At 40.3% G+C, this 26,708-nt stretch overlaps 1 protein-coding gene across 2 annotated transcripts; it reads left to right on the top strand.

The window, feature by feature from the left end:
* Nucleotides 1–792: 792 nt before the first annotated feature.
* Nucleotides 793–24,561, top strand: b3gntl1 (UDP-GlcNAc:betaGal beta-1,3-N-acetylglucosaminyltransferase-like 1). Of its 2 annotated transcripts, XM_061679277.1 has the most exons (13): nt 793–1,103; nt 6,562–6,678; nt 6,884–6,983; nt 7,505–7,569; nt 8,174–8,239; nt 9,447–9,542; nt 14,039–14,134; nt 14,533–14,657; nt 15,321–15,456; nt 15,575–15,643; nt 15,723–15,797; nt 16,500–16,611; nt 24,472–24,561. In XM_061679277.1, exons 1-12 carry the CDS (start codon nt 969–971, stop codon nt 16,578–16,580), a joined length of 1,161 nt encoding a protein of 386 aa, XP_061535261.1. In that variant the 5' UTR covers nt 793–968; the 3' UTR covers nt 16,581–16,611; nt 24,472–24,561. The 2 variants fall into 2 exon arrangements, with proteins under 2 accessions (XP_061535261.1, XP_061535260.1); XM_061679276.1 differs by lacking the exon at nt 24,472–24,561 and having other exon boundaries at nt 16,500–18,666.
* Nucleotides 24,562–26,708: the final 2,147 nt, after the last annotated feature.

A 26,708-nucleotide genomic window follows, 5' to 3' on the forward strand; every position in this document is an offset into this window, starting at 1 on the left:
TGGCTAGATGTTTAATTTCATTTTGCAGCTGTTGGCAAACATTTTATTGCAGAGTGCAGAGATCAGTTAAATGATGAATAAAGCTTTCACATTGTGATATAATACACTGGAATTTGAAAGACCCAATCAGTCCAGATAAACCCTTTTTTGGTCATTTACAGAGCCCTCAATGGTCAGGCCGCTACATACTTGGTGGAGTTGGTGTCACTGATATTACATTGTCTTGTTAGGTCACTCTAGTCTGCTTACTACGTTTTACCTAATGTCAATCACCTGAAATCACGTAATCGAGTCCCCTAATTGTAGAATGCACTTCATTTTCAGCTGCATATTCAGTGGCCATTTTTTAAAAAGCAGTTAAAAACACCATTTCTTCAGACCGGCATTCCATAAAGACTGGAAGATTTTTGATGATTTTATTTATTTTTATTTGTTTAAGTTGCGTTTTTCAAAGTGAAAACGTAAAATGTTATTATTCTGCTATCTTAATAGCTTATTTGCTTGAGTCATATTTAAACGTTTTTTTTTTTGTTTTGTTTTTTATTACAGTATCATGATAAGGATAAGACTATATGTGACGCACTATGTAAAGTCTTCTTGGTGAAAAGTGCTACATTAAAATATATATATATATATATATATTTCATTATATTTATTTCTTTGACGTACACTTGGGTAATTACTGTGACGTTTACTAAACGGTATGATTGACAATACTAATAACGAATCCGGTGTCGCCCTTTGTCTACGATTAGCCAATCAGAGAATGAGGTTGATTGTTTACGGAAATCATTGCAGTTTGCTTACAGTGTACATGTGAACGCGCTGCATCTTGTAAAAATGCCACATTGGCTGTCACTATTCAAAATAAACATACTGAAATAGTTCGGTGAATGATAGTTTTAAAGTTTAAGCCAGTGACGCTTCTAACCTGTTCGTAGTAGCCCGTTTACTCGTCGAGATAAAGCATGGACTGTCCAGACGAGGAGGAGTTCGAGGTGAACATGAAGCCGTCGAAGCGACTTCGCATCGTACAAAATGGAGCAGAAAAACGCCTTACTCCACCTAAAAGACCGGCGCAGCGGCAGTGTGCAGTGGACGTGGTGGGTGTGAACGTTCGTTATCAGAATCAGAACCAGAATCATCTTTATTTGCCAAGTATGTCCAAAACACACAAGGAATTTGTCTCCGGTCGTTGGAGCCGCTCTAGTACAACAGACAGTCAATTTACAGAACACTTTGGAGACATAAAGACATTGAAAAAAAAAAAATTGTGCAAAAAGACGCAGAGTCCTCTAGCACTTAGAGCAGTTCGAATGACTAATATTGCAATAGTCCGGTGCAATGACCATTGTGCAAAGGGCGCTGAGACTTCAAGGATTGTATCCGGTTTGAAGTGACTGTTGTATGACTGTTGCGCTGTCTAAACTTATACTATGCCATAAATGATGTCAACCTGTGTTTTAACAACCAGGGTTAGTTGTTATTAACTATAAAAATAATTTGTACTTCATATCAGAAACAGCTTTTGCATAGTGTGACTGCTGAACAGGGGCGTGCATAGATGGGGTGGCGGCTAGATGCCCAAGGTGCCCCTTTGTCAACCCTTGTTTTTTTTATTTTATTTTTTTAACATGTGGATGAATTTGTGTAAGTCTGTTTCAGGCCTATAAAATCGAATGTATCCATGTTGGAAAAAAATAGGTATCAAGTTATAATTTATTAAGGAATTAATAAAGTAATGTGCTTTACTGGAGTGACTATGTAAGAGGGGAGAGAAGTCTCTCCGCATGCCCACGTGAGCTGCTCATCCACAAGTGAGATTCACGTTTATTTACATGTAAATGTAGTCAATGTATGACAAATTAATAGGTCGTGTTAATATTTATTATAAGGGATAGTGTGGAGGGAGTCGGTGATTGTGAAAAGTCGACCGGCAAGGAGATGTCTGTGTGACCCGGTGGTCCACTCCACTCCAGTCCAGAAGTTCCAAATCAAAAGTTAGTATTTTGATACACTATGTGTCATTAAGTCAAATCGGAGCTCTGATGAAAGACCGACATTGTTACTTACAGTACATTAGCGTTCTTGCTAGCTTTTTGAATGTAATAAACAAAGCCACTCACTGCTTTGCACATATTTATGGAACATGGTTTGGAAGATTATTGTTCCTAGCCTCATACATTGATCAGAGTTTTGATTTAAAGTTTTGTTGGGCCTTAGGATTAGTGTTTGATTCCAAACATGTCAGAAAATAGGCAATAATGTCGATCAAGTCCATGAATGTCTTGTTTTGCTTAAACTTGTTTCTTGACAGAGGACTAAGGAAATTAGAAAGTAGTCCAATTTGATAAAAAAAATCTAAGAATTTGCAATCGTAATTTATATTTAAAAAGTGGTTACATTTCTTTTCACTTCTGTTCCATCTTGTGTCATCATTGGACAGTTAATTATCTTGCCAGTTGCAATTTAACTTCATTGTATTTTAACCTAATTGAAGTTGTGCAATTTTCATTACTGCATTTTCCTTTCATGATAATAGTTTGGTAAATTCAGTTGAGATCGGGAGTGTTATGAATGTATTGTTGAGATATTTTATTTACTGTCCTGCAGAAGGTGCTTAATTAATGTCTAATGTTACACTTTTAAAAAAAGTATAATAATAATAATATAATTACGAAATAATTGAGGGCAGAGAAGCAATGCTATGCCATGGATAGAGAATTTGAGGTGGACCACCTTCTAAAATCAATCTGCTCAATTGTGTTTCATTGAAAACAAAAATAGTTCTAGAGAATAAATCCACTAATATGTACAGAGCTCCAAGCATGACAAGGGAATTTTATTTTGGCCGCAATATAGTTGTGACATACAGACAAAATGGTAATATATGATGACAAAATAGGTGTAATTTGCGCATAAAATGCTAATTAGTGGGTTTCTTATTATTGCGGGCCTTAGGTTGCCATGCAGGAGGTGACCACTAGATGGCAGAACTGACCCTGTTAATTGTTTCCAAGCTGTGCTGCGGCTGGGGACCAGTTCAAGGAGTACCCCATCTCGCACCAGCTTGTAAACTGGGATAGCTCCGACCAGCTCATCCGCGACACCAGTGAGGACAAGTGGTAAAGAAAATGGATGGATAAACTGTAAATCTAACACAAACTATCCTACTTTAATTACTTTATCATAATTTCTAACTCATATTACAACATACCGTAACCCTTAAAAGTAAATGGCCAACAGATTATTTGATTTCGGATAAAAGCACCCGAAGTGCGAGATAGTGTACATGTCCTGTACATCCACATGAAGTAAAGACTCTTTAACTTCTCTTAACAACCCAGGTTTAACACCCCAGTGACGCATGGTACAAAGTGTGTCTCTCTATCATGATGTATCACTTTGACATACAAACAGTACTTCACCGTAGACGCCAACTCCTAATTAGACAGGGTTTTGGTGGCATTTTAGGGCGATTCAGAAAGTACACGCACACAGACGTACACACACATACAAAAGACAACTTGGTGACAGGTTCGAAAGGGGGGGGGCCTAAAAGGGGAATTTGTGAATAGTGAACTGGAAATATGCAGGGGATTATTCTATTGCGCACGATAGTTCCAAAAGCTGTGAGTTTAATCACTTCACTGTTTTGAAGCTCAGCCCAGTTGTTTGGTTTTAAATGAAATTCACAGTAAATTGTGTTGCAATGTTATTTAGCTGAATGCTACATCTCTGCACAGCAACAAGCCCAAGAAACAGACACTGGAAGCAGCCTGATGTCCTCCTTCTTTCACATTTGTAGTTTTTGTTTTGTTTTGTTTTTTAAAGGTCTATAGTATACCAAGTTACTTTTTATCTCCTTTTTCCACATACAGTACATTCAACCACCAATTTCAACTTGCTAAGTGCTGTCTGAACCCAGACCTGAACAGCTGCAGTCTCGACCTTCTGATAGTCCGAGTTAAATTGCATGCAGCAGTACTATACCAATATCAATGTTGGTTTTATGCAAAGAGTGAAGTGAACAAACAGCAAGGAATGACTGTGAGAACACTTGCAAGAGTTGACGTCGAATATTGTGAAATTTTATAAAGTTACTATACACGCCTCATAGATCAGTGAGCAGTATAAGTGCCACAATCATAACTAGATTCAGAACCTAAAACGGAGTTCATGAGACTAAGAGACTAATTGCATTATATTGAATGCAACAGTATAGTCGCTCTTATTCCATATTTGCCTTCTACTGTCCATCTCCATTAGTCCAAATTAGTTTGGTTCTCTTGTCGAGGGCCAAATTCTAATGGTTTGTCTGGATTTCTTGCTGCGTTTCGTAGGCCAAGCTGTAGTCCAACTGAGCCAAAAGTTCTCATGATTACACTTATCATGCACTGAAGCATGACAGTATATTTCCTAAGATTGGCTTTAGTCCTTTGTCCCCTGGAGCTGTTGTTCCTGGCCTGCAATAAGATGTCCCATCAAGTTTAGAGAAGCAATCTGATAGAGGTCAGTGTGATCGATGTGGAAAAAATGTGTCTGCGCACAAACTAATGCGATACAGTACATGTACATATACAGCTTCTTTAGTCAAGTCCACTTTAAAACCGTATCCTGTTTTAAGTAGTGCCCGGATTAGGGAGGATTCAGTATCTGTGCACATGTGGAGTAAAATGTGAATGCGTCACAAGCAGTAGAGAAGCAGTAGAGAGCGGTATACTGCATGTTTCTAAAATGCAGTCAGCCTGCTGTGTTCCATGGGGCCTTTCAATTGCACTCAATGCGTTCTGTTTTTTCTTGGGACAGCACAGTGTCCTAGTGTCTGCCTCACAGTTCTGAGGTTCAGCCTTCCTGTGTAGAGTTTGCATGTTCTCCCCATATTCAAGTGGGTTTCCTCCCGGAATGCTGACTTACTTCCGCATCCCCAAAACTTGCCTTTTACGTGAATTAAAGACTCTAAATTGCCTATTGGAGTGAAAGTGAGTGTGGATGATTCTTTGTTTACATAGGCCCTGGGATTATCTGGCAACCAGTCCTGGGTGTACCCCGCCTCTCACCGAAAATCAGATGGGATAGGCTATCGCTCAGATTTTGTGAAAAAGAACTGAACAATTCGGTGAACACATTTTTTTAATGAACTGTTTCGAATGATTCAGTACACTCAAAAGAACTGCCGTGCCCATCACTGGCTCCCACACTGTCGCGCACAAACACACAGAACCCTCATCCCTCAGGGTATTTTCAAACTTTTCAGGAGTCATTGGCTGATTGTCGGCTTTTTGTGTATTATCCTTTAAGACACCCGATGAGGGCTGTTGTGTATGGGTTTAAAAAAAAATTTTTTTTTTTAAGTGTAAGTGTTTTTAACTGGTGCCGTGCTATTTTTTACGTTAAAATACTACTACTATAATACTACTAGTACTAAGTGCAACACTATGGTACACACACAATCTTCGCTCCTCCAGCCACTGCGATGTTACCCACTCACCATGGATACAAAATTAATACATGTTTAATGTGCTTAAGTTATCAAAAGGAACATGTTTCCTGAAAAAATAAATGACTTTGTGGCCATTTCTACGTACAGTCTCACTTCAGACAACCGGCACACAACACGAAGCAGATACAGATTTGATTTGATTTGAGAGGGCACAGCATTTGTTTGAGGGAGTCGTGCTCCCTCTTGCCCCAGCATGCAGCCCGGTCCTGTTGGGAACTATGTTCCATATTCATATACAATAATTCCCACATTCCCAAAATTCCACGTTTTCCAATAAAATTCACCTATTAAGATATTTTAAATATTTAACTCCTTCCACATTTTGTGACTAATTTAAACCATTTCAAATTCAAAATATTCAACTCATTCAGGACTTATTGGGAACTATTTATGAAATTCCCAAATTTTCGCAATAACGTTCCCGAATTAAGAGATATTTTACATATTTGCTTCCTCCTTCTACAATTCTTGACCAGTTCAAACAATTCAAACTTCAAAATATTCAGCTCATTCAGGATATCTTGGAATCTTCACTCCCCAAATTTCAACATTTTCCCGATAAAATTCCCAAATTAAGAGATACTTTACATTCATTATTTACCTCCTTTTATATTTCTTGGCTGATTCAACCCATTGGAACTTGAAATTGCACAGCTCATTCAAGACATATGAAGCTCTACGATTCCAAAAATTCCCAAATTTTCACAATTGAATTCCCAAATTCAGAGGTGTTTTACACATTTATCTTCTCCTTCTGAATTGAAACGATTCCAACTTGAAAATATTCAGCTCATTAAGAACATTTTGGGAAGTATTTTGTCACCTTGCCAGACCACATTTTACAACATTAATTCCCAAATTAAGAATGTAAGATTTTACATACCAACCTCCTTCACAATTTGTAGCTTTTCTTATGGAGTTGATGTAAGAAGTCAGTAAATCTATTTTTTAAATGAAAAATGTTGACAAAAATAAGTAGAAGACCGTAATTGGACAATTGAATAGATTCTATCGCACTTTATTGATGCATAAATGAGAGAATATCTTTTGTGTCTCAGAGTATCATCATGCCCGTGTACAACGCCTCCTGTTGGCTAGATGAGTGTCTGCAAGCAATATTTGACCAAGACTTCACTGGGATTATGGAACTATCCGTTTTTGATGACGCCAGCACTGTACGTTTGATTTGTTTACATTTTCACATATGTGCTTTGTCTTGAAATATTTATAGAATCCCAGCATGCATGCATCTTCTTTTAAAAAAAAAATAAATAAATACAATTTTCCTCACTGGATTACAGTGCATCTTTCTATCTATCTGTACAGTATCTATCTAGTTATCTATCTAACTATCTCTGTATCTGTTTGTTTGGCCTTTAGGATGACTCCAGAAAAGTAGTGGACGCTTGGAGGGAGAGGTTCGAGGGAAGGGGCATCTCAGTGGTGATCAGTGGCCACAACTCGGACCAACCAAGAGGAGGTCTGTTGTGTTGTGAAGAGTCATAAGTCATCATCGTAGATACAATTGTTTTGCACAAAGATGTGTGGCATAATAAGATTTGTTCTTCTATTTAAGCAATTTTGCCCCCCCCCCCCCCCCCCCCCCCCCACAATTTTTGCACACAGCTTGTATAAACTTCCACATTGATGTAGCAACACACCATCTAATTTGGAAGCTGTTGAGCATTTGCACACATGCAAATACAATCTGCAGTCCCAGCTTCCTTAATGATGGCATCAATTAGCAAATTATGCGCAGATGGTTCCCTAAGATGTACTGTAGATGTGGCTGATAAAAAAAATTATAATTGAAGGCTGCATTTTGTACTGCACAGGCATGCATTTTGGAGTAATGGACATTGTCTATTAGAAAAATGCATATAAATTCTTTACATTTACTGTTATACCATTTGTTCTAATCAGTGTCACACATTCAGGTTAAATGAAAAAGAACATAAATGTAAATCTAAAAAAACCTTGACTGATTGATTTTTCTTTCAGTGGGATATGCAAAGAATAAGGCAGTAGCACAGAGCTGTGGAAAATGCTTGTGCTTTCAGGATGCGGTAAGTGTGTGTGCAGACTTACGTTAGCTCTATTAAAATGTCAGTTGTCTTCTGAGATCCGACTTGAAAAACCTGTAATGGAAAGGCCATCTGGAGCCTTCTGTCACTAATCAAATTAAGTTGACCTCATCGCTCCTTAGTTTTGCTTTTTAACTGCACGTAAAGTCTTTTCTTACTTCCAGAGGAGTGTGTCCATCAAAAAGAGAGTGCCTGATTCTCATAGAAGACCTTTCTCGATTAGCTTGCTTGTACATGTCTGCTCGACACAGTTCAAGTCCTCCTGCAAAGTCCGGAAGTAGATGAAGTAGAAGTATTCCTTTTAGACTTTGTCTGGCACATGTTAAATGTTGTTACAAGTATGATCTTTTCTCCCATATGCATGATTACATACATTCAGAGAAAATCAGTTCCAGATGAGGTCTGCCCAGATTCCTTCATGTTGGGTTCTTGTCCTTAAGTTCAATATGATTTATAATAATCATTCTCTTGGGGGGGGGGCAGCCTTAAAAAAGCCTCCACAGTCATAAACAGAAGTCTATGTACATTTGCATCCTGACTCAAATTTGACAAGTATTGTGAATTACGCTTAGTGTATGTGCTGCAGGATGACATCATGTTACCCCAAAGAGTTCGGCTGCAGTTTGAGGCGTCTGTCCTCCACTCAAGCTCTGTAAGTTTTTCTACAAGTGTTTTGTCTCTAACGTCCTTCCCTTTTCCTCGCCCCATCCCTTTTTTTTTTCCCCCACTGTCTTGTCACTTTGTGTCATCTGTCCTTAACACCGCTCCCCTAGCCATACGGCGCCATCATTTGTTTGCATTCTGCTTTAATGTGTTTTGCAGACTCGTGTGCTATAAGTGAATCAAATCCAATCCTTGATATAAAATATTAGCACAATGTGAGCGACTGTGTTGGCATGCCATGATGTTGGCATGCAGAACAGTGTGAGTATCCTGTGTTGATGCTTTCTGTGGCCCTCTAGGTCAGGGGTTGGGGGTCATGTGTGTGAGGGAAGTGAGGCAGACTGCAGAGAGACAGCAGGCCTGCTGCCCTGCACAAACAGCCTGTCCCTTTCTGTTACGCCTGTCATTTTTTCCCCTTGACACCTCTGAATCGAAATGCAAAACATCTTTCGGTTTTTATTTTGACAAGAGCCTCAGCCGAATGCCGTATTTTCCAAACGACTTGGACTGCTAAATATTTATTTACTGAATTCCAAGGTAAAGCCGTGTGCTTAGTTTGTGGCGCACGTAGATGTAATCTGAATTGCTACTACGTCACTCACGAGTAAAAATATGAGGATTAGATTGATGGAGAGCAGGCAACGGAGTCAAAGGCTTTGGTACCCAATTTGCAAACAAGGCAGGGACTTCAAAAAACTTTTCTCATCCCGAGAAGTAGCTATCAAGACAAGTTACTGGTACGCAATGTATCACAAAATCGCCAAAACAAGTAAATTGTTTTGTCGACGGAGAGTTTATTGCTCTGTAACAAGGAGGCTCGAAGACATCGCAGGAAGTATTGAGCCTTGACGTTCAGCCAGATTTTAAGGCACATTGTCTCTTGTGGTAATGCCGAATTCCAGTGTTGGGGGTAACAGAGGGTACATACTGTAGCTTAAATACTTTTATCACTGTAAACAATATTTCTTAATGTTAAAAAAAATAGGGTGCAAAATCATCGTCGCTGTATTTAAATCTTTTTAGAGTAAGTATTGTCCTTTTTTAATCACATCACTACACCAACATGCGGAGGTCCTGGTTTGTGTTCAATGTACCAATGAATTTAATTCTGTTTCAGTAATTGTTTAAACAATCTTCAAAGGTTATTTGAAAATAAATCATGTTGACCTTCTCATAAATGTGTGTTTTCATTATAGTTGATAGGCTGTAGAGTTCGGAGGCTTCCAGAGGGATCCACGGAACGCTACACCCGCTGGATCAACACAATCACTCAAGATCAACTCCTTACACAAGTAAACACTGAGCTCGCTACAGTATGTTTGTGTTTGCCTTTCTAAGGGGTCGTGTGGCAGGCTGCAAGCAGGTCTGTCTAAAACAGGATACATACCTGCCCCTTGTCGTTTCCAAGGAAATATGTCGGTGGACTGGACGTAAGCTACAGGATCACTGGTGACCTTTCTGTTACTCACAGTCCCACCGGAGGAAGTGGGTCACGCTGCCAACTGTCAATAGTGGAAAGTGTTGGTGGTGGAATTGTTAGTTTTGCAAACAAAACTGCACTGTGAGTTTAGTGAACAGACAGATTGTCTTCCATTTGCAGTGGACATCTGGGTATGCTTATAGTGCGGCAATAGCACGTGACCCTCACATCCAGAGTGCCAAAATATTAACGTTTAATCCAGATGGGGTGTATTTCTCTTTGACGAGCCAATTACACCAAAACTGTAGAAGCCAACCTATCCCTTCACTGATTACAAGTGAGGTATTTCAGTAAGAAAACAGCTTCCTAGGTTTGGATGTCATCCAGCATCATCCAAAAATAAGTAGGTGTTCCAAGATAATATGGGTCAGTAATAGTTTTAGTAGTTCAAAGGGTTGGCTTTTTTTTGTGGGCGGGGTGTATATTTTCAAGCACGAGTTCCCTCCCCCACTATATAAGTACAAATTGACGTAATTTCGTTTGGCTATGCTGCTCAGTTGTGAGTTAGCTGTGCTTTGCTTCCATAACAAGGCCCATTTACCACTCCTGCTTGCAGTTATCAAGCTAACGATGGCTACAACCCGAAAATGCATCTTTGCTGGATGCCTCAATTTACACAACCGCTCAGTGACGATTTTTAAGCTCCCTAAAAACGAGGAAATAAAAAAAGCGACTTTTTAAAGACACAGGCACATGGTGAGCTGAACATCAACAACACCACCTGACTGCAGTGCACATTTTACGAGTTTAGTTTTGTAAACCTTCACCAGAGACAACATGGCTATGTGGGTAACTTGATACTAATGAATGGGGCAGGGCCGAGTGTCTAACTACCTGGGCTTCCTCCTACCGTCCCGCTGCCATCAGGTGCCATGTTCGGCTGTGACATTATGTCACCAACAATGAGGGTAAATTGACTTGTGTGCTTAATTTATGATTATCGTCCACAATAACCATTCAGTTTTATAGTTGAGCCTCCTAACGTGATAACGTGATCATATAAGCTATCACCCCCACACTATGTTTGATTCCTTTTGGCGCATCCATTCGACACGCCCTCAGTGTCTGAGAGCTGAGAGGTGGTCCTTATTATTCAAGTTTTAAAACCTGATTTTATATACTTGGGGATTTTTTTTTTTTTTTTTAAATTCGTTCAAATTTGGCAGGCTTGTTAACATTACTCTTCTCTGTGGCGCGTCGAATTTACATGTGATTCTTGGGACCTGCTTAGTGCCACTTTAATAATCGCTGTAGCGGCTGCCTCGACTTCAACTTTTCGGCTGGCCTGACCGCAGTAATAAAACGCCGGTAAGTAAATCGAGAGGGAAATCACAACCGTTGAGTTCTTTGCCGTTTCTGACCGTGCACGACGGACCCACGGTCAAGCAGAACAACAGAGACGTATACCCGTCCTTCACAATTCACTATATTGACGGGAATTTTCAAATGAAAAGTCGGTGCTTCCAGCCTAATGTTATTGCGTTTTATGCATTAACTGTATTTGCTTCCATTAAGTTGCAATTTGTGATTGTACTTTGTAATAGCATATTTATTCAATTAGCCCTTGATAAAGTAGAGTTTTTTTATTTTTTATTATTATCTCTCCCTTATTGTTATTTAAAGCTTCATTTTGCACTGAAAACTGTTACATATTTTTTGCTGAAAAGTAGTGCAATAAAAATAAAGATTTTTCCCTACAAGAGAAATAATAATCGTGATTACAATGTTGAGCAAAATAACCCTATTTGTTAGTTTGCCCATAATCGTGCAGCCCTACCCGCTATGTTTTTTTTTTTTTTAAATAGTTTCTGGGTATACACTATATATGTGTTTTTTTACAACTCCCACCCTTCAGAAAATTTGTATGGACTGTAGCTCTGTATAGTTATCAAATATTTACAAAGCAGAAAACCTAACAACTGACAAATAAATTTAGCTGGGATAAACATTGAGTAGACTGTATTTCAATTTATGTAGTAGTGGAATGTAGTATTGGAACTACTGTTGCTGTCTGAGCAAAACACCCCGTCACCAAGGCGACGGGTGTCTCTTGGTCTCACACACACATACACGCACACACACACGGTCTACATAATGCCTTGCCAGGCATTCAAGGAAATATATATGATGGTACATTTCATGAGAATGTTATCATTCCTCCATTCTGTTGCTTTAAAACAGCTTATTTCCATGCACTTCTCTTTCTCTACATTCTGTGTCGTTGCCCACACTTGCTGGGTCCAGAAGCAGAGCCTTGGTCGACGTAAACTAGAGATTTACTTAGGGTGGTGCTTGGTTGACTTGATCCAAAGCAGGACTCTTGAGTGCTCATCTGCAGGACATTAGGTATGGTTATCAATAACCTTCCCAACCCTGCTTACTAGTCACATCCACTGACTTTCTCATGCTTTCCCACATTCTTATTGATTCGATTCATGCATTTGGCCTTAGCTTACATCTGCAAATTGTTGAAATATTGCAACAGAGGAGCCACATGTACGTAGGTGGATGCACATAAACACACACATGCTCATATTTAGCAGATTCCGTCCTGCTGACACTGTGTGGTTTATGCAATGTTTTTCATCTGTGATCATTTGAGCTGTGCAATTGTGTGCACATAAAGGTTAAGTGCACACATTCACACGTCACTTGAAATATGGTGAGGCAACCTGAAATGACACCCACACGCTAAAGACGACAGCTGTTACAGGACACCCACAAAATGGAAAGATGGAAAGAAGAATAAGGAGAGGTTGTAGAGCACTGAGGTGGGGGCCTGCGAAGATATAAATATGAAACTCATAATGGGGTCCTGGTGCGTGTAGAAGATGCAGCCAAAGACAAGAAGAGGCCAGAACAAAGGCATTAGTCTGTTTTCCTTGTGCATGACAGGAAGCGCACACCTCTCTGCATTTTGCTTGGGAGCACACTTTTAACAAAGTTGAAAATCAAATGACATTACTGATTGGACGTTTTGAAGGCACCTCCTGCTCAATTTATCGCTTGTTTGGTTTATATGTTTATTGCTTGAACCGTAACTTACATTTAACAAACTTATGTAATAAATGCACCCTATAGTACCCCAGATTACCTGCTTTAGCCCTAGAAGTTTGGTAACCCATCCTTGTTATGTCTCATGTTGTAGTTTTGCTTGTGTTGCTGAAATTACTTTTCTGGTCGAGCACAGCACTGCACTCGAATTTGATCTGCTTATTTTAAACCATTATCTGTTTAGTATTCTGTGTCCACTATCAAGCAAACTTCACCACAGTCAGTTGATGGTGAACGTTTTAGCGGTCACTTGAACGTAAACTACGCACCATAACTATACAGTAGAGAAGGGATTTTCATTTACAATTCAGAGGGGTCCGGTTGCAAAGGGTTTCCCAGGGCAAAGTTCTGACCATCAAAGTATTTCGTTTTGTGTACCTGACCTGTCAAAAAAAATGAAAATGGCACATTACCTTTTCCTTTTCACACCATTTGGGGTGGCAGTAGCTTTGTCTGTTAGGACTTGGACTTTGGAGTCGAAGAACATAGGTTCACGTTCCACTACGGACAAAAACGTAAAAAATTGCAACGAGTTGTTGGAGAGACACTAGTCTGCCTGCTGGGTATTTGTGTTGCAAATCCACGCGTTGCTCTTTGTTGGCCTATCAGTCATGTAGCTCTACTGTACTGGACTCTCGGTTTGCTTATGTTGCGTGTTCTGCCTCTGACTTAAGTGAACGTATGGTTCGAAGGATCCGTGCCGCTTAACCTTCACGCTTTTTATAAAACATATGGGACAACAATTTTGCACTTGCTCCCGGAAGAATAAAAATGTACTGATTCTTCCATTCATTTTTAAAATATTTTGTGAGTCATCTTTCCGAGAACGTCAACTGTGTCATCAATCCGGCAAATCACTTCCGATAAACAAACTCATTATGATCACATGATCAAAACAAGGTCTAACGTAATACTGAATATAGGTGCGTACACAGTCTGTGACCTTGACTCGGTCCAGACCCGGACCGCAGTCTGCCATTTGAAGATATCCGCTATAGAGGGAGGCGTAGATCCAAACAAGTACAGAATTCCTTCCTCCTGAATGATCTTCAATTAGTTGACTTTAGTCACTGATGTAGTGGTTCATTCTCCAGACTGTCAGCAGGTGAAGTAGGTTCAGTTCCCACTCATTTCTAAAGTTAGATCTCTGAAAAACTGACAACATTTCCTTTTATGTCCTGTCCAGTATGCAGTATGAAAACCTCTGAATGAAAATCTTACACTCTATGTCTCTGTGTTTGATGTTACTTATAGGTCTATACATCACATGGACCAACAGTCATCATGCCGACATGGTTCTGCTCAAGAGACTGGTTCTCAACTGTTGGATGGTTCAGCGAGGAGAGCAAGGTAATGCACCCCTTCTTCTTCACTCCGGATTGTCGGCAAACACGAGTGTCACAGGTACTGTTTGAATTGCCTGCGTTGGGTTCTTTTGTCAGTTGCATTGGTTTCTTTCAAACCCTGAATGCACAAAATCATTCTCCACAAACCAGAATGTAGCCTGCTGGCTAATACAGGAAAACAAAAGAAAATAATTGTTGCCGCATGACTCACTATGGACACCTTCCCCCCACCCTAGAATCTAAAGTGTCTTTTCGTCTTTTCTGTACCACGAGTCACGATTTGTTGTCGTTGTTGTGTTATCTTTGTGGCGTCTTCTGTACTGTTTTAATGACAAGATCTGTTGCACCGGGTATTAACTGGTTGTTATTTTGTACTTGACTTTCACCTGTCTCTGTCTCCAGGGAGTCCCCGAGGACTTGATCTTCTTTTACCAGAGTCTTCGTCAAGGAGGTCTTGTGACCAGAGTTGACCACTGCTTGGTGGTGTACCGTTATCACGAGAAGGCCACCACACACTCCGTGAAAGAGTCAGTTTCACCGTGCACCCCTCCTCCACTGAGCTACTCGTGCTCAAGCACATGCACTTGGACACGGTGTTGATCCTCCACCTACTCACAGCTGCCGACTGGCATCCCAGATTCCCTCAGCTCAACACACACATGCAATCTATCACTTTCCCAGGATGTATTCAGGAATGTCAAACTTCTCTGCATCCCTTTTTTTTCACTTTTCTTCTTTTCTTCCCGTGCTGCTCTCGATATCAGTATATGTATACAGTGCTTCACCAGTCATCCTCCTCCTTTCATCATCTATTATCCGTCTTATTTCTGGAAGCCTATTTCAAGCTCGCCTTGCCTACTTTCTACCCAACCCCCCACCCCAACTCCTTGACAACCCCTCCCCGTCCACTACTTCCTTTGACAAATGAAACCATCATCTACCACAGTCTCGCACACATAAAGTAATTATAGAGCATGTTTGTGAGGTGAGAAGTGCTTTCTAAAAAATTTAAGGTGGTGCCAAAGACGTACTGAGATGATTGTCTAACACATGAAGACGTGTGAATTTATGAACGGTATTGTGTTTCTGTTATGTGAACTATGTGTGTGTGTTGATGAGCCAGATTTAAATGACACAGATGTAGATTCTTAGATTGACACTGTCCCTCTTTTTGCCTCCTCCCTTCTCAGGGAAACCATTTGGAACCTGCGAGTTGGATTCCTTCAGGAGAGAGTCATTTGCCAATGGGAGAGCTTCACCATATGGAATGCTGGGAAACAGGGCCGTAAGATGTACCGATGCCTTAACGCCACTAATCAGAAGAAAGTATGCAATCATTTTGTGCCGTATTATAAGAATAGTTACGAACTATTGGGGGTTGTAGAGGAATTCATGGGCACCACCAATACTGTATTAATGGCTGTGATGTCTTTTTTTTTTTAAGGTCAAAGCTTTCTGTGATGTGGACAAGAACAAGATTAATAAGGGCTTTTACACATATGAGGACTCCAAGGTGAGGTTAACTCAACACTTACTATCTGTCCGTCTATGGCAACTAACAATCTTTCTTTCTTTTGATGCCCTCTTTTTAGGAACGACCAAAGCCAAAAATCCCAGTCCTGCACTACAAAGATGCGTCTCCTCCTTTTATCATCTGTGTCAAACTGGTGAGCTGAAAGTGTTTTCATGTTTGCTGTTTCTGACCCTCAGATCTGCAATCTGAGTTAACGACATAATGAGCGAGGGCGTGTGCCCGGCACAGGACATAACACACAGGAGGCCTGCAGGAAATGGGTAGAGACAGCAGCCTGATCTTTGATCAAATGCTGCTTGTATAAACATCAACAGTTGTGGCAAAATCTACTTTGTCAAATCTTGAAACCATGTCTTGCAAATTTTTGTTTTAAATGTCTTCAGCAATGACAAATTGTGTCCTTATCGCACAGATTCAGACATCAAATCTACACTGACCCCATCAGCACGCCAAACTAATTGCTCAATTATGGAAATTAGATGTGGGGGTCAGTGTAATTTTCCCTGAGAAACACCTGGACTCAATCTCACATTTGTCAGCCAAATGCCACATTGCTCAAAGCAACAATAGGATGTCTTGGAACTGCACTCACAGGCCAAGGTTGAACCTGATTTTTAGAATTCCAAAGATTTTTTATGTCTGTGTAAATTTGTGTGGATTTAAAAACACCAGTGAGAAGTCCAAATAAAGGAAGTCACTAAGACAGCAGCAGAAAAGATTAGTTTTGCTAATAGAACAAATAATCCATCTAATAAGGTTTTCTGGAAATTTTTTACTGTCTTTCTCTCATGCGCTCTGTTTTTCCACTCATACGCAATGTTTTTGATATGTTTAGGACATGACAGGTGGCGTTCTAGAGGAAAACCTCAACTCGTTACAGATGAAAGAAGGAATAGACTTCTTCCATTTCAACTGACTGCTCGGAGGAACGTCATAGAAAGAAGCTAGTATGTTACTGTTTGACAAAATTCATCGCAGGATCATATTTTAAACACACGTACATCCTTCCATCCATTTTTTTGTGGCCAAATCGTATTCAGAGGTCTGAGAAGCTGAAGTCTATCTGAGCTGAATTAGCCTAAGAAGCGGTATACACAAGGCTGCACAGACAGACAGCCATTCACACTCACATTCAAACCAGTGGCCAATTTACAGTCTTCAATGACCCTAAAATACTTGTTGCTTTTTACTAGAATGTTGTTATTGATCATTTGTAAGACTGGCCGATTAATTGATTGATTCATTTGAGTTTATTTGTCAGGACAATTTTCTTGTAATCAATATTTTCTTAGCGCAAGTGTAGTTCAAAGAAAGTTCGCTGCTTGCACAAACAACATGGATGCGGGGAACAGTGAGGAGCTAGTTTACAAAGCACAGTCAGTGCCAACTTAGCGATTTGGTCACAATATTTAGTGACTTTTCGGACCACTCTCGTGACCATAAAAAAAAAAAAAAAAAACTAGCGAGTTTATTCACTCTAAGAAACAGACAAAATGAGGGGAACCATTTTCACATTGTTTTCCGAAGGACAAGAAAGAAGCCTGGTGGAAAGGAACCGTGGAGTCAATTGCTCTGAACATCGCCCATTTATATGTTGCAAAAAAGCAGTGACTTGGAAAATTGCAAATATTTTGCTTTACCTGAGAAAAGGACTGCGAAAGAGTTGGTGTGATGTTACTCTTACATACCATATGCACCAGCCGAGCCATGCGGTATGATGGCTCATTCATTGTATGTTTAAGTGTTGAACATTATAAATGTTAGTTTATTAAGGATTCTGTTTATGTGCAGCACATTTTAACAAAAAGGATATTTTCCAAGAAAAAAACCTATGAATTTTGATTGTTTCTGCATGGCTGATTTGCACGTCTGGCTCGCAGTCCTGAGGACACGGGTTCAAATCCGGCCTTCCTGTGTGGAGTATGCATGTTCTCCCCGTGCCTGCGTGGGTTTTCTCTGGATACTCCGGTTTCCTCGCACATCCCAAAAAGATGCAGGTTAGGTTAATGGCCAGCACGCCTGCGACCCTAGCGAGGATAAGCGGGACGGACAATGGATTGATGGATGGATCTGTTGTTTCTGTGGCGGTCAATGCAAGGTAGTGCTTGAGGAGGGGATAAAGGCCATATATTGCCCCGCCCCTTAGGAACATCTATCTATCTGTCAGCCTAGGTAATGATCTGCTTATGTTAGGACTAAGACTGAAAATGTCTTTGTACGAACCGACTGGAAACAGTGCAATGCAATTTCATGATCCATCCATCCATCCATTTTCCTCCGCTTAACCGAGGTCGGGTCGTGGGGGCAGCAGCCTCAGCAGGGAAGCCCAGACTTTCCTCTCCCCAGTTGGAGAGCACGGCTTGATAAAGCCAACAGAACCACGTCATCTGCAAAAAGCAGAGATGCAATACTGAGGCCACCTGCTCTATGCCTCGGCTGCGTCTAGAAATTCTGTCCATAAAAGTTATGAACAGAATCGGTGACAAAGGGCAGCCTTGGCGGAGTCCAACCCTCACCGGAAACGAGTCCGACTTACTGCCGGCAATGCAGACCAAACTCTGACACTGGTCGTACAGGGACCGAACAGCCCGAATCGGGGGGTTCGGTACCACATACCCCCGAACCTTTACATGGTTTATGTGAATAAATAAAGATGATTCTGATTCTGATAATGATATCTTTCTGGAGTATCCGTTTCTTGCAAATTTGCATGCAAGTTGGTTTACTTTTGGACAGAAGCTTGTCAGCTTTTGGCAGTCTTTGCATTAAACGACTCACTCCTGCTGCCTGACTATCTATGGTGGTTTTCTTAATGGCAAACAGACAGAAATAACTATTTTTCAAGGGTGGAATGACTTCGGAGGGTTCCAAAGTCATTCCTTCATATTTAGCTTATTGGAGTACAACCATTTTCTTAAAAGATGACATGATGATTACAGCTGTTGTTAATATTGAAGGAATCAAAGGTCTGACCTGTACACTTGAACTTATTAATGTTGAAAGATGTGAGGCAATGAGTGTACTATCAGAACATTGAACTTACAATGGGTGTGGCCTCCATTTCTGATGCAACCAAAAGGACACATCTGCTCTAAACATGGACACAGCCTGTGCTTGTTTAGCATTCTGCAAGACTCCTATGAAACAATATTCTCTCCAAGAGAGCACAGCTCTGATGCGTAAACATCACAAAAGTTTATTTTACCTCACGGAGCGTGAAGATTTTCTGCCTGGAGCCAAACAGACCTTTCACCACAAATCTCCTTCAGTGTTCCTGTCTTTCTTTAAATCTGCACTCTGCAATTTAGAGGGAGGCAGCATCGCCAAACTACAGTGCAGCATTGTATTCGATGAATGGGCACAACTGTTTGCACCCGATAGTGCTATTAGTTTACTGCAAGATAGTCACGTTTGCTGAACACCCACAGCAACTAAGCATTTACAGTTAGGTAAATAAAACAATATGTGATTGTGGGTGCGTGAAGGCCCGGTTTAGCATCACCAGGGAGGTAACTCACAATATGGTGATGTTCAGGCAGTCATCAACTGCAATGGATTGTCATCCAAGTGTTAAAAATGGTGCTCATCTACAATGGTGTCACTTTGTCCAAATACTGTACATTTGAGCGTATGAAAATAAATTATAATGTGCACAAAAGGGCTTTAATCCCGAAATGACAAATGCATCAAGATTGTCCAAATACTTCTGGACCTAACTGTATGTGTTTTCTACCCATACTGTACCATCATGCCTTTGTAATATGCCTGCAACTAAAGATTAGCATCACCGTAGTTTATCTTACCCTTATTTTTTCAGTTAATTGATTCATTGTTTGGTCTCATCAAAATAGTAAAACGATGACTTTAGAATAAAGTCATCGTTTAAAAAAAATATATAAAATCAAAAGATGTTTACAACCAATAGTTTGGAACAAATGTTGCGTCCTTTGATTCGCTGTCACTCACCCCGTTCACATATTTGATCGAGTATGATGCATTTCAACATCTGCAGAATGGATCCCTACTAAGCGATCAGGATTTTTGGGGCCGATGAGCGAGTTTAAAAAAACGATAACCGATCCAATCACAAGATGGTACAATATTTCTATTTAAATGACCTGTTCATTTACTGTAAATACTTAAGTACTTAATTGCTCAAAAAATATATATTTACAAGAAATAATGTATCTTTGTTCATCTATTTATGCCAGTGAGGCATAGTGACAGACAGAACAAATGAATGGTCTTCTATTAGATGGCAGGAAGTACATACAGTAATTAATCTCTCCACTTTTTGTGACATTTTTGTTTGTTGGTGTGTCGTGAGATTCTTCAATTGTAAAATATGTTCCTTGGCTCCATAAAGGTTGGAAATCACTGCTCTAGTCAGGTCATGTATTCTAATCAGTCAGGTCAAACCAACATTACAACATGACAGAAATAAGGGGTGCTAACTTGCTGTAATTAAATGACTTTATTGTAATTAAATTACAACCCCAATTCCAATGAAGTTGGGACGTTGTGTTAAACATAAATCAAAACAGAATACAATGATTTGCAAATCATTTTCAACCTATATTTAATTGAATACACTACAAAGACAAGATATGTTCAAACTGATAAACGTTATTGTTTTTAGCAAATAATCATTAACTTGGACTTTTATGGCTGCAACACGTTTCAAAAAAGCTGGAACAGGTGGCAAAAAAGACTGAGAAAGTTGAGGAATGCTCATCCAACACCTGTTTGGAACCTCCCACAGGTGAACAGGCTAATTGGGAACAGGTAGGTGCCATGATTGGGTATAAAAGGAGCTTCCCTGAATTGCTCAGCCATTCACAAGCAAAGATGGGGCGTGGTTCACCTCTTTGTGAACAAGTGCGTGAGAATCTGGAGAAAATCACTGCATGTAAGCGGCAAGGCTGAATGCCCGTGACCTTCGATCCCTCAGGCGGCACTGCATCAAAAACCGACATCAATGTTTCAAGGATATCACCACATGGGCTCAGGAACTCTTCAGAAAACCAATGTCAGTAAATACAGCTCGGCGCTACATCCGTAAGTGCAAATTGAAACTCTACTGTGCAAAGCAAAAGCCATTTACCAACACCACCCAGGAACGCTGCCGGCTTCTCTGGGCCCGAGCTCATCTAAGATGGACTGATGAAAAGTGTTCTGTGGTCCGACGAGTCCACATTTCAAATTGTTTTGGGAAATTGTGGACGTCGTGTCCTTCGGGCCAAAGAGGAAAAGCACCATCCGGACTGTTATGGATGCAAAGTTCAAAAGCCAGCATCTGTGATGGTATGGGGCTGTGTTAGTGCCAATGGCATGGGTAAATTACATATCTGTGAAGGCACCATTAATGCTGAAAGGTACATACTGGTTTTGGAGAAACATATGCTGCCATCCAAGCAACGTCTTTTTCATGGACGCCCCTGCTTATTTCAGCAAGACAATGCCAAACCACATTCTGCACGTGTTACAACAGCGTGGCTTCGTAGTAAAAGAGCTCGGGTACTAGACTGGCCTGCCTGCAGTCCAGACCTGTCTCCCATTGAAAATGTGTGACACATGAAGCGTAAAATACGACAACGGAGACCCCGGACTGTTGAACAGCTGAAGCTGTACATCAAGCAAGAATGGGAAAGAATTCCAACTACAAAGCTTCAACAATTATTGTCCTCATTTCCCAAACGTTTATTGAATGTTGTTAATAGAAAAGGTGATGTAACACAGTCGTAAACATGACCCTGTCCCAGCTTTTTTGGAATGTGTTGCAGCCATAAAATTCTAAGTTAATGATTATTTGCTAAAAACAATAAAGTTTATCACTTTGAACATTAAATATATTGTCTTTGTAGTGTATTCAATTAAATTTAGGTTGAACATGATTTGCAAATCACTGTATTCTGTTTTTATTTATGTTTAACACAACGTCCTAACGTCATTGGAATTAGGGTTGTACTTCACCCACACCGAAACTTTCGAGCACAGCTGTCAAACTCAAGGCCCCTGGGCCAAATCTGACCCGCCAAGTCATTTTATGTGGCCCGCGAAAGCAAATCATCTGCGTCAACTTCCATGATTATTGCTCAAATTCCCATAAAATAATAATAAATAGTAGTGTTGAGACATTGCAAGCATTTTCTGTTTATGGTAACTTGAACAATAGTTGAACAAACTTATCCTTGACTTCTGATTTCAAAACTAGGTATCCATCAATTTGTATATAATAATTAAGTGACTAAACATTTATATAGTTTCACAGTCAACGGCCCTCTGAGGGAAACCAAAAATGAGTTTGACACACCTGTTTTAGAGCATGATTCGACAGAATGGCAGCATGTTTACGCACAACCTTAGGCCACATAACGTTTTGTTGTCTGCTTGCGAGCCGTAACGTATTAAATGTACGTGAACATACCTCAAGCAAACCTTAAACGAACGTCCTCAATGAGTGTATCCAGTCACATTTGAGTTGACAAAACAAAGCCCAATGATCGTAAAAAACGGGATGTGGTGGTATCGGAATACAAGATTTTATTGGAGTAGTCAATCGTGAAAGAGCAACCGTGTCTTGTAGTCATTACGTGTTGTCTGTCCCACACCGCCGACATGTTTTTAAATTTTTTTAAATACCTTTATTGGCTGTCAGATATTTACAGTACTATGTCAAAAGGCTAAAGGCTAGAAATAAAACTAGCTTTTGGATTCAAATATACTGTGCACAATGGCGACGCGGAGTAAATGTCTTTTGCGGAGCCGATCGGATCGGCAAATTATGACATTAAAGCCGATCAGCATAAAATGCTAAATATCGGCCGATACCGATCAGGCCGATCAGATCGCTACAGAATGTTTGTAGAGGCTCCATGTTTTTGGCTGAGCTCACTTGTCTTGGCTAGCACCAGTATCAGAGACCCGTCTATCGTTCTCAACATCCAGGTCTACTCTTTAGTTGCAGTCGAATGGCATGCCTATTTGTTTGGCCACACTACGTTCAATAGTGGGAATACTATTAAAGTCAAACATTCTGCCGCAAATAATGCAAAATGTTTTAAGAGCACCTGATTGCTGCACCCTTTCTCAACTGATTGAAGTCAATCAAAAAACTTAATTTGGTGTCCACTTGGAGCACGTGTGTTTTCCCCAGCCTAAAAGTTTATTGGTCCCATAATTAACAACTATTTGCACAAGAAAATCATGGAAAGAAAAGCAAGGGTGTGGCAAGAATAAGACACACTACCAAATAACAATGGCGGAGAAAGAGGGTCTGCTATGTTTACTTCTCGACATGGGGCTGTTTGCTATGGTGAGAAGACGAATTTTCATAGAGGAGACTGATGGGCAGCAAGAAAAAGAAACAAAATCGAGACTGGGGTACAGTAACACTGAAGCAAACTGCTAAGACTGGAAGATAATGTTTCTGTTTATTTGTTTTCATTTTTGTGACATGTATCCTCAAATGTTCCAGCGTTGGGGCGATGGGAGGCTTATGTCACGCATGCGGGATCAGCCTGGCAGACCTGCAACCCTGGTTAACCAAGTACTAGAACTCGTACCTGCTAGTGCTATGGTTTTGTCAGTGGAATGTCACGTTTCCCTGTGAGACATGTCAGTATCTGTAGCTGCCCTACAAAAGTATAACATAAAATTGACTTGCTCTCATCTATTCAGTACATAAATCTGCCAGTGACACTATATATTTTAGAGTAACAAAGCAAAGCCACTTGTTTGCGTAAGACCTTGCTCTGTCTAAGTCCCCTCTACCCTCCGTCATGATAAAGCACTTGGTTGATGATCACAATGAACCCTAATGGAGAATCTATGAAAAAGAGCCAAGTCGAGAGAAAACGTAGCTTTACTCTGTGTTTACACTCCATCTCTCTGCAGACATTAGTCCTGATAACACACACACACACACACAATAATTGACACTGACCCCAGAGGCCTCTGGCCAAATAAACCTGCACCAAGCAGGGCAACAGATAAGAGTTGGGTGTGTTTGGGTGAAGAGCGCTTGTAGAGGTCAGACACTGAAGGCCTTTTAACACATTCCTTTGTTTCCCAGTCTGTTCTTTTCCTCACGCTATGCTAACCTGCAAGGCCAAAGCACACAAGCACATGGTCTGATGACATCTGCCTTTCTGATGTTTCAACATGAATATTCGTATTGGGCCGACAATAACTACAAAAAGAAAAGAATCGTGATCTATTGTCCAAATTCTTCTGTGACACGTTAGACACTCCCTACAGAGGACACAAGGCTTTGTGTTGCACATTAGTGGTTTGGTCATAAATAATTTAGCTTAGTAGTGATTGTGTTGATTATCCAAGCGACAAAGTCAGAAGGTGCAGACGAAAAATCAACGAAAGTAAATGTCGAACACTTAGAAATGTTGTCTGTGACAAATTAGTGAACAGAACACAAAAGTATTGCGATGTAGTGGAAAAAATATGTGTAACGCTTTAATATGTAAAAGGAATATCCCTGAACTGTTTTGAATGCAAGTCTGCAATTTTTGTTGAGTTTCTTACTATTTTGGTATCCATTTATGCCCATCTTCCTCATAAGTGTATTAAGTTACTACAACTACAATAAAGGTGCCCTTGAGCCGGGTACTCAAGCTACATGTGGACCCCTACAACTCAGATGCCCCCTCTGGGAATTGTTTCTTTTTCTTTTTTAATCAGGAAAGGGGAGTGTGGTGTGTGTGTGAGCATTGAGGAAGTTGGAGCCATGAAGGTTGAAATCAGAGACTGAGGAATGTGTGCGTGTGTGTGGTGTGTGTGTGTGTATACAGACAAAGCGTTTTCCCCTCATCGGGCTGCTTGAGAGGGGCCAGGTGGAACATGGGACTGGGTCAGAGAATCTCCTCTTGAAATGCTTGCTATACTACGGTGAAGGCGCAAATGAGGTCAAAGCGCACGTCAGTGGCTTCCTCAGGCAGGATGACACTCCCTCTCTCCGCCTCCACATCTCGGCATCAGTGATCAAAGTCTTTCACTCTGCATCATTTATTTATTTATTTCAAATGTTTATCCCTCTGAGGGAAATTATATCACTGTGTGTACACTGTGTTCCAAATTATTATGCAAATTAGATTTTCCTAAATTGTTGATACAAATGGAAGATGGCATAATTTTTAAGTCATCAACTGTGACAATGTAATTCTGTATATAATGAAATATAATAAAATAAATAATAACATGAAAAAAAAAAAATTTAAAAGAAAAAAAAATGTAAGAATATTGTGTTTTTAACAAACCTTCCAAATTTTTGTATTATTATTATTTTTAAAAATAACAATTAAAATGAACTGTTCCAAATTATCACCCACAACAGTTTCAAGGCATTTTATAGGTTTTAAAGAACTGAAAATAGTCATTTTGAATTTGCAGCATAAGGAGGTCATATTTACTGAAATCAAAAGCTATTTCAATCAAAAACATAAGTCACATTAACCTCTTATTTGATAGCAGCTTCAAAATTCTTACATCAATTAAAGTGGGATTTTTTGGGGGGGGAGAATTTGTGCTTGAGCTTCTTTGACATGGTGCATTGTCATGCTTGAAGATGATTTTGTTGATGAAATCACAGTGTGGAAGAAAGTGGTCTCTCGGAAAGTCCAGAGGTCATTTTCACTCCTTCAGGAACCCTAAAAGGACCGACAAGCTCTCTCCCCGGCATCTTTCTGGCTAAATACAGTTTGCATAGACCCTTTCCAAAAAAATGTAATATGGAAAAGTTTATTTATTTCCATAATTCAATTCAAAAAGTTAAACTATCATAGATCATAGAATCAGGGCCCACAATTGAAATAATTTTAAGTATTTATGTGTTTATTTGTACATAATTTGGGCTTCCAGATCATAAAACCCATGAAATCAGGAATTCAAAAAATTTGAATACCGTAAAGAACTCATTTACTTCTCAGTTTTTGTTGGAAAAAAAAGAAACATTTGGGGTCACATTATATCAATCAAAATATGGTACTTTCAAAACGATATGCTAATCTTCAATACTTGCTTGAGAATCCCTTTGCTTGAATTACTGCCTCGATGCGCCGTGGCATTGCCTGGGAGATATGGAAGCCCAGATTTCCTTGATAATACCCCATAGATTCCCAATGGGGTTTAGTTCCGGCGATTCGGCTGGCCAGTCAAGCACTGTGATGGCATGGGCATCAAAACAGATTTTGGTGCTTCTGGCAGTATGGGCAGGTGCCAGGTCCTGCTGGAAGATGAAATCTGCATCTCCATACAGATCCTCAGCAGAAGGAATCATGAAGTCCTCTAAAACATTCTGGTACACTGTTGCGGTGACCTTGGATTTAAGAAAGCAGAGTTGACCAACACCTGCACTGGACATTGCACCCCAAATCATGACTGACTGTGGATATTTCACACTGGACCTCAAGCATCTTAGGTTCTGTTCTTCACCAGTCTTCCTCCAGTTTTTCATCGGAAAAGAGGACCTTGGACCACTGGCCAACAGTTGAGACGCTTCCTACGTTGGCTCAGGCTCAGAAGCGGCTCGACCCGAGGAACCCGACAGTTGTAGCCCATCTCCCGGATGTGTCTGAATGTGGTGGTTTTTGAAGCTGTGACTCCTGCCTCATTCCACTCTTTCTGGATCTCTGCTAGATTCTTGAATCTTCTTTGTTTGATAAACCGCTGAAGCCCACGGTCATCTCTTTTGCTGGTGCATCTTCTCCTGCCACATTTTGTCCTTCCACTAGACTTTCCATTGATATGGTAGGGCACAGCACACTGTGAACAGCCACCTTCCTTAGCTATGAACTTTTGTGGCTTACCCATCCTAGGGTATCAATGATGGTCTTCTGGCCAGTTGTCAAGTCTGCAGTCTTCCCCATATTGAACCCAAGTGAGAGAATTCAACCAAACTGAAGCTATTTAATGACACCTGGGGAAACCTGTGCAGGTGTTTGAGTTTAGTCGATGATTAGTGTCTGTGTGTGTGTGTGTGTGTGTGTGACACTCCATTTAAAACATTTATGGCCTGCAAAATTTGGGCTGA

This window comes from Phycodurus eques, chromosome 6, assembly GCF_024500275.1.
Source record: "Phycodurus eques isolate BA_2022a chromosome 6, UOR_Pequ_1.1, whole genome shotgun sequence".
Classification (NCBI taxonomy): Eukaryota; Metazoa; Chordata; class Actinopteri; order Syngnathiformes; family Syngnathidae; genus Phycodurus; species Phycodurus eques.